This window comes from Micropterus dolomieu, linkage group LG16, assembly GCF_021292245.1.
Source record: "Micropterus dolomieu isolate WLL.071019.BEF.003 ecotype Adirondacks linkage group LG16, ASM2129224v1, whole genome shotgun sequence".
NCBI classification, from domain to species: Eukaryota; Metazoa; Chordata; class Actinopteri; order Centrarchiformes; family Centrarchidae; genus Micropterus; species Micropterus dolomieu.
The window spans coordinates 12,813,853-12,822,811 of record NC_060165.1 but is presented as its reverse complement, the minus strand read 5'-3'; the positions used below and the strand labels follow the sequence as shown (position 1 = coordinate 12,822,811).

General features: G+C 40.0%; 1 protein-coding gene across 2 annotated transcripts; it reads right to left on the bottom strand.

The window, feature by feature from the left end:
* Positions 1-96: 96 nt before the first annotated feature.
* On the bottom strand, positions 97-8,663 carry pwp1 (PWP1 homolog, endonuclein). 2 transcript variants are annotated; one of them, XM_046072728.1, is made up of 16 exons: positions 8,614-8,663; positions 8,453-8,519; positions 7,678-7,736; positions 7,053-7,234; positions 6,826-6,911; positions 6,519-6,615; positions 6,196-6,306; positions 5,031-5,161; positions 4,758-4,828; positions 4,441-4,537; positions 4,282-4,343; positions 4,075-4,186; positions 3,220-3,310; positions 700-821; positions 453-558; positions 97-247 (listed from the first exon to the last, which is right to left on the bottom strand). In XM_046072728.1, exons 1-16 carry the CDS (start codon positions 8,652-8,654, stop codon positions 150-152), a joined length of 1,533 nt encoding a protein of 510 aa, XP_045928684.1. In that variant the 5' UTR covers positions 8,655-8,663; the 3' UTR covers positions 97-149. The 2 variants fall into 2 exon arrangements, with proteins under 2 accessions (XP_045928684.1, XP_045928685.1); XM_046072729.1 differs by having other exon boundaries at positions 8,625-8,643.
* Between the last annotated feature and the right edge of the window lie 296 nt (positions 8,664-8,959).

The window sequence follows — 8,959 nt, the reverse complement described above, 5'->3', positions numbered from 1 at the left end:
CTTCATGAATGCAGCTCCCCCCCCCCCCCCCCCCAATCCTTTTCCCATGAAACTAAGCGCCGCACTATGAGGAACACGATGTGCGGAGCAGCTTGATATGTTTCCAGGGATGCTCAGTTTATTCATGTTTACAGGCTGCATCCGTAGAGTCACTGGGAGACTTCCATCTCATCTGTGGCTGCTGTGCTGGATGCCTGTGATCCTGTGTTCACCACCAGGCGCTCCCGACCGCCAAACACCTCAGCCACTAAAAGCAAACAAACAATCACGGTAACATGAGAGCTTTATTTATTTAACAGCCGACTTCATTAATAACAATGAACATGAAATACATTTGACGGATTAAAATCAACGAGTTAAATTGGAATAAACATGTTTTTAAGAATAAAGTGACAAATTATTGTGATATAAAAAACAAAGGAAAGAAAGGAACACTTTGATGTAAACTATACCTGCTGCAACATCACTTATATCCCAAACCCGCAAGCCATCCTTCTGTCCACCAAAGGCATAGACGAAGGGCATGTCGGGGCAGCATGAAGCACAGAACAGCACACCCTGTTGGGAGGTTACAAAGTAAGCTGTTACAGTTCCGTTAACATCCACAAACATGTTTTACACGGCAATGTACTACAGCAGACTTCACTGTAAGGGGTGAAAGAATCTGACCTCTAATATACTGTACATGCGAGTTCTTACCATTTTCATATCCCGTGAGTGCACCAGGTTGGGTTTGTTGCCCAAAATGTCCCAAATCTTAACATGTTTGTCAGCTGACGAGGTGACCAGGCACCCTTTAATCTGGCTGCTAAGGTCCAAACCTGCAGAAATGAGAGAAGTTGAGATGTGAAATCCACCAAGAAGTAGACCTATAACCAAAACATTTATGGCACAATGGCAGGGAGGTTAGTTGTCCATCAAAATGTTGGTGGTGGATTCAAGATTTCACCAACAATTAATCCTTTTTTTCTTTTTTTTTTAACGTTCATTCATGGGATCCCACTATGCACTGTGTGAGAGAAGGTTCACCCTTCACAGAGTTAAAACACCTAAAGACAGACTCTCACACATCTTACAACCTTCCATAAGCAGCCATACCAACATGCACCCAGCGCTGTGAACCTAAACTCCTCGGGAGGAGGTTAGGTTCAACAAACGCTGAGTTTCTCTCTGACTCCTCCCCTCCTGCAAAACACATATCTGAACGCATTTACGTCTTTAGAAACAACAAAATCCCCGTTAGATAAGCGATTAGTTTTTTTACCCAAACATGATCTTGAACGTGACCGCTTTTATGATCAATCTGTCATCAATGCCTGGAAAGAGTTATCTCCGGACATTGTGGATTTATCCTCAGCACAGAATAAAATCTATAGGCTAATCTTTCATATTGTAGTCGCACTGATTGGAACATCCTTATAGTAGCATCCCTATGTAGTTATCATGTTGGAGATGATGTGAATATATTTGAGTGAGGATGAATGTGTTGCAGCTGAAACAAAATAATGTAGTTTAAAAGTGAGTTTCTCATTATTAGCTGCTGATGGAACGTGTTTTGACATAATTTCATTAAATACGAAATGAGCAAGATTTTATTAATGTAAAATAGATAACTTAACCTTTACAGTCAGTTTGAACCTATAGACACATTTTCCACTGCAAACAAAAAATTTAAAGGCCCACCTACTGGGTTGGACTGTGACTTCACAATCACAGGTCCATGAGCCTAAACTCTATCTGATCTGTTCAATTTAATATTTTCATCTTCAGTTTTTGCCACCTGCATTTTGTTCCATTGGGTTACAGCTGAATAAATATAGCCTATTTAAAATAAATGTAATGGGCTATAGAGAATTCCAGCACTTTATCATTCATTAGGGAAATTTCAGTGTGGTAAATTATGAATGAGCAACGCTGTATAAAATGCAACATTGTTAACATGTTGATTCCTTCCTCCACTCCTGCGTTACAACATAAATACCCTATCATGGTCCGCCTTGGCAAGCATTCATATTTCTAGCTCCACCCAATTAAATTGGATTAAATTGCTCTGCCTTTATTTACGCGTTGCCATGGTGAATCGTAGTATCGGAGCTCCATTGATGATGGCTTTTTTTATTTTTTTATTTTTTTTTATCTCCATGCATGCGCTTCCATCAGGCTCAACATACTCACAGTTGACTGAACTAATTCTGATCAGCTTTCTGGAACCACAAATTTCACATCTCAGGCTCAATCAACTCAGAGCTCAGGGTTGAACTCTAAAGTTTGTTAAACCTGCTTTCTGAAACATGGCCCTGTTCTACAAAGCCAGTGTGCATTTGTTTATACTGCTGAAATGGAAGGACAATCACCTTTTCCCCCCACTTTATAGAATACAAAAGTTCAAACCTGTAGAACATGATATTCGTTCATTATATACCTAGGTCTAAGAACTTGATTGTCACATATACTGAGAAAAGCAAATACTTCAAATTAGGAATTAAAATAAACAAAATATCAAAGAAAAAGTGATGGGCTGTCTTGTAAAAGTATGAGAGGGGGTTACTTGAAATACATGGTCTTTTATTCATTTTTAAATGCTTTCAAAACAGTGGGAGATTTGCATTTGTGTAAATAATATTTTGCCAGCAAAATCCAATTGTTTTACAAGATATTCAGTATGTGTTGGTCATGTTCTCAGTCTCAAGCAGAGCTTAGCATGGGACCACTACAGAAAACCGCAGATGAACATTAAATATCCAGGAATTCACATCAGCTATACTGCAAGAGGAGCCTGACCTATAAATGATTACAAAAGCTGATTGATTTTAATCAACCTTCTGCTTGTTAGCTGTGTAAATTTACATATTAGCTTTTCTGCTGCATTTGATTTCATGTTAAACAGGGTGTCTTTATTTTGTAATAAAATGTCCTTTAACATGATAATCGTTTCCTTCAATCATATATAGAACTCTTAAAGTATGTTGCTTGTAAAAAGTGTTTGTCTGAGCCAGTTTAAGTACGCACATGTGTGCACATGATCAGGATGGTACCACCTCCGCCTCATTTTGAGCCAGGAAAAACCCTGTAAACCCATGCTGTCATCACTGCCTACGTGACTCATCACACAGAGGAGACAAGTGACAAATCATTTGTGCCTGTTGAAATGATAAACATACTGTACCAATAATGGAAATTTAGAACAAAGCAAACACTTTTAGGCACACTTCCGCCTACCTGACACTTCCTGATCGTGAGCCCTCAGTGTGAAAACGGGTTTATCCGAGCGTGCGTCCAGACAGTAGACAAATCCATCCTCTGTGCTGGCCTGAAACACAACCAGAACCCTGAGGTAACCCACCGAGCTTGTGAAAGAAGTAGCAGAAGAGGAATAAACAACGTTTACTGTGCAGTGATCATCTAGCAAAACACACCAGATTTATTTCTAATTATTATTTACCACAAGTTTTAAAAGGAATTTGAACAGTGGGAGGCCTTTCAGTGCGGTTGTGCTTTAGCATCTGAAGTCTGAGCACTGGATCTCTGCTGTGGTCCAAAGAAAAGATCATTTGCTGCTGACAAAAGTGGAAGTGTCACTCTGAGACAAATATGCTTGTTTACTTGCCTAAACCACTAATGATTGCGTAAGTCATCATGTTGTTCAAGTTCTTAAGGGACATCAGCCACAGACTGACTCATCACTGCAAGACTGGGAGGTAGCATAATAAAGATGAGGTTACTGACAGATCATATTAAGACAGAGATTAGAGGGACATTGCCAATTCTGCCCCTGATTTGGGTTTAGAGACACGCTGGTTGAAGGCATCACCATTGTTTTGTATTTTTAACAGTCACTTGTTGAGAGACTCTGTGTCTCGGTGGAATCTCATTCAAGCGTTATGAAAATAAATATACCCAGTAAACATGTCAGACATCCCTGCAATATTAAAAAAGCAATATGGAGTTGACAGAAAAAACTGAGAACAGTATTCTTATCCAGTACAGAGTGTAAGACTACTAATCACTGTTTCCTGCAAATGTTGTCCATCGATTATTTCCATTAAAGAGGAGCAGAAGAATTTGAGCACCTACCAGGAAGTTGCATGGTGAAAAGTGGTTCCAGACCAGACGCTCCACTTGACCACTAAACCTCCAGGTCCGGTAGCTGTTGTCTGGGCTGCGGCAGTCATACAGAACGGTTGTCCTGAAGAGAGAAAATGTTAGCTTTCAGCTCACTGTGAATGTATAACTCCTTTCACTTCATTCTATAATCCAGTAGCAATATTAGATTACACTTACTTGTCATATGATCCTGATATCAGAGTCTGTGCCTCAAACGGGTGGAATGATAACGTCTGAACCTGAAGGACAAAAACAGTTTTCTATAAACCAAAGCCTGCAAACTCTAAGGATGTAATACCAAATATACACAATTCTTTTTTCCCCCTCATTAAATACCTTATCTGTCTGCTTGCGCAGAGTTGTGGCTGGTTTGCCTTGAGTAAGATCCCACAAGATAACGGTGTCATCCGCTGATCCGCTGGCCAACACATTTCTAAGCAAGAGATGGTGGATTTGTTTTACAGTAGAAGAATGAATTGAAGTTGCGCAAGTGTACACATACACAGCAACTGTACATAAACATAACATGTATAAAATCTCAGAACAACAGATTTATTTTGAAAATTCTATATAACTATGTACATCTGATTACCCTTTTCTAGTACTATATTGAAATTTTATCAGTGAATGGACCAGCGCCTCAGAATACTGACCTGACCAGTTTGTTCCAGGATAAATCCAGCACTGCGTCCGTGTGTCCGTCAACGGGCTCTGCTGCTGCCCTCTGCCATCAACAAGAACAGGCAGGGTTATTGTGTTAATGATATCTAACAAAGCAATACATAATAATGCAGGGAAGCAGGATAAACACGACTATCACTGGTGTCAAAACTAAATAAAAAATCATCAATCAGTTATCAGGTAAACAAACCCTCACTCTCACCATACAGATGCTTGTATAAGACCGTGTAGGAACAGAGTTGTACCTTCTTGCTCTTTTTTTTCTTCTTGGATGCTTTTTTGCTCCCCAAGGAGAAAGCTGGCTCTAAACAGTCCACCACATCCAGGTCCCACACATCTATCTGAGGAGTCATGTTGCCCACAGCGGCATAGTTAACTGTAGTAAAGACACCAAGAGCAGAGCAGGGTCAGGTAAGTACAGGATAAAGCTACTGTAAAGTGAAAGTCAGGCTTAACTGCAATGTGGAATCACAGAAGTCAACACGCCTCGAGGCCTGGTTTGGAAATGAGCGGCATTTTCTTATGTTTTAAAGAGGTGTTATTATGCTTTTTGGCTTTTTCCCTCTCCTTTATTGAGTTATATTCCTTTTTTGTGCATGCAATAGGTTTGCAAAGAGAAAAAGCCCAAAGTCCAGCCCATCTCCCACAGAAAGCACTGCTGTGAACTGCTTGAAACAGCTCGTTTGTAGTCCAGCCGCTTCCCCTTCATCCCTGTGATGTCACAGGGATGAAAGGGAAAACACCAGAGGAAAAACAGTGAGCTGCAGCACACACCTCTCCTCTCCCTTCCAAACACTAGCTAACCTCCAGGAAGTCAATGGACATAAAGTTGTTACTGTGATGTAGAGACGGAGCTCAGTTAAAACTTTATGGATGAAAGATACATTTGTTACACATTAATAACTCACCACTCTGAAACTCTTGCTCCAGTCTATGTTGCCAAACTGGTTGGCAACATATACAGCTAAACCGAAGCGGTTTACCTCACTGGCCCACCCTTCTCTGCTTCTGATTGGCTAATAGTCCTTAACTAGGAACTACACATGTGCAACTCCCAACAAAGATCATTTAGAGACAAGATGTATCACTCCATAGCTAAAACAAAGCCTTCAACACAGGGTGAAAAGAGGAGGTGCGGAAATGTGCAGTATGAAAAATATTTGGTGTTTTTTGACAATGAAACCATGTAAACCTGTTCTGGTACAACCCCTAAATAGGATTTTGAACCTGAAAATTAGCATAATACCACCTCTTTAAAGATAATTTCTTGTGTGTGCTGGGCTGGACTTGGGCTGCTGAGGTATGGACTCAGTCTTATACCACTCAACCAGGTGAGCGAACGGGCGCCTGGGAATTTGTAAAGGTTTGTCAGAGCTAGGCACAAATTTCAATAAAACTGAATTTTCTTACCTTGCCCTTCTCCGGGGCTGGGGTCGAAGTTTAGCCACTCCACACACAGTGGGTAAGCTGGCAGCAAAATATCATGATGAACATACAGAGAGTCCTCCTCAGAGTTATAAACTGTAAAGCAAGAGATATATTTAAAGATAGGTGAGAAATGTTAGAGGAGGGGAGTCAAAGTCAATAGATCTGAATTTCCTTGAATTACATTAAGATATGTTGGGCATTTAGCTTACATTTTTATTACAACAGTATCCAAACAAAGGGAGATATTTTCCTGTGTCTTCAGAATATCAGTGTCATCGCGTCATGTCACATATGAATATATTTACCATGGACCTCCAGATTGCAGCAATCTTTCTCTGCCCGGCCTGTTAGGATGAGGTTGTCACTGGGCTTGATTTGGAAGTCTTCCCGCTCGTACTGGTCCTAGAGGAAAGAACAAATCTAAAAGTAAACCTAAGATGAGCGATAAAATGTCTTCATCTATGTTTTTTCCCACAGGTTGGATTACAATACAAATTTATACTTTTTCTGAATTTTCACAGCTATACGTTCCTAGGCGGTGTCAGGCTTTAGGTGCTACTTGAAATGGGACTATACTGAATCTGTATGAATGAAACCATTGAGGGCACTCACAGTGTCTTTGAGGGTGATATAAGGATCCTCCTCATTAGAGCTGAACACTGTCAGCCCGGCCAGACTGTCACCAAGACTAGTGGTCACTAAATTGAAGACAGACAAACAGCAGACACAGGGTCAGTCTGAGCAACACTCTCAGCTACGTTTAAACAGGCACAACAAAAATGACTTACTCTCCACACCAAAGAATACACAAGCTGTACATAAACACCCCCAGCCCTCACCTATATCCTCTTCATCATATTTATCCAAGCCGTACTCTGCCAGCTCGTCGTCTTCCTCCTTTTCTTCTTCATTCTCATCCTTTGGAACTGCAGCAACGGCCTCTGTATTACTGTTGGGAGTCTGCTCACAAGAAATCCCTTCATCCTCCTCCTCTTCTTCTTCCTCCTCAGCTGCTAGGTCCCTGATTCAGCAGAGTAGATCAAAAACAAAAAAACAAAGAAACATGACTTCAGCTATTTGGCTGTTCAGGGTATATCAGGAATATTTCCACTGACTGGCAATGCTCACATAAAACTAGGGCTGAACAATTTAGAAAAAATATTTAATTGCGATTTCGACCGATATTGTAGCAAGGATCTGTACCAAGCAATATGTTTTCTTAAGGGTGTAGAATATGATTTGTAGGTCCAGGAAATCTCTGCAGCACGACAACATTTCATTTTTAAAAAATTGTATTTTGACACATTTCGCCTTTAACAACTATTGTACATCCTGCGATTTGAAAATTGCAGTAGGCCAGATTGCGATTTTGATTAATTGTTCAGCCCCACCTGTGGCATTTGAACCTTTAACAATGCCAAGAGATAAAACAGAGGCAGCAACATGTGCTCAATTCCAACATACCCCAGCTCCTGCTTTGCTTCTGCAATGATGCGCTGAAGCTCCTCTTGGCTCAACTCAACCTGAAATGGAATAAAAAGAAGCAGCTGAAACAAGCTGATCAACTCAGTGAATTTTAGGTCTTTTTTCTTGGCAATTTTGGTCAAATATCTAAATGCACAAAAACACACTTAAGTATTAGATAAATTAAGTAAAAGAAAAATGTGACTTCATTGTTTTAGGAAAGGCTAACCTGCGGGTGGTACCATTAAGGTGAACTGTTTTTAGAATTAACTCTTGACCTTTCCAGTGCAGCTGATTTTAACAAAGCACTAGCATGAAAGAGATTGACAGTAGGATTTAAAAGCCACCTAGTTAGTCCATAAATTAAGCAATTTAGCATATGTCTTTAATCAAACTGTTCTAGACTCCCTAGTCCCTATTAATTTAGAGTACTTACAATAAGGCTATATGAAAATAGACAATTATCCTAATGCTAAGCTCTTCAAAAAAGTATTTAAAAACCTGACATTTAGCTACATCAGTTGTAAGTTAACTAACAGTTTTACTAACACGATCAGTAATCTAACACGACTACTACACGTTATTATTACGACAGTTTTTGTGTTGACAGTCTGAAGAGAAAACGTTATCTGTAAAGCCACCTAGAAGTGTAAATTACAACCAAAAGCCAGAGAACTTCGGTCATTTTAAATCAGTATAGAAGCACGGTGTACCTGCCATGTTGACAGATTAGCCGCCGATCGGCTAACGTTAGCTAGCCCGACATGTTACTTACTTTGTCCGGGGTTTCCTTGGCAAGGCCTCTCGCCACCCACCCGACACAAGTAATCTGGCAACTCATTCTGCAGGAAAAAGTACGGTTTATCGATCAAATATATTTAAATCTACAAACGTGTATTGATTTTACAAACTGCTTCACTTCAGTCATGTACACACAGTGGGCCTACACGTGAGTTAAAATGGGTCCTGTGTCGCATCTATTTTGCGTCCATAGAGTGCCTGATCAAAAATGAGCCACACATACAGTAAGCTCAGAGTATTAGACACGGAAAGTATTAAGGTACTGATTTAGATATTCTTTTTGAAGATTAATGTTATGTAATGTTTTAATTCCATTAGCTGGTCGGCCCTACCTGTAAAAGTACAACACTAAGCAGCTTCAACATTAGAGCACCTTGTCAAGGCAGTTTATGTAAAGGAATTGTAAATGTAAAATGTTTTTTTGCCTCTTAAGAAATTACAAAATAATTTACAAAAACTGGACAGCAGTTTTCCCACATGA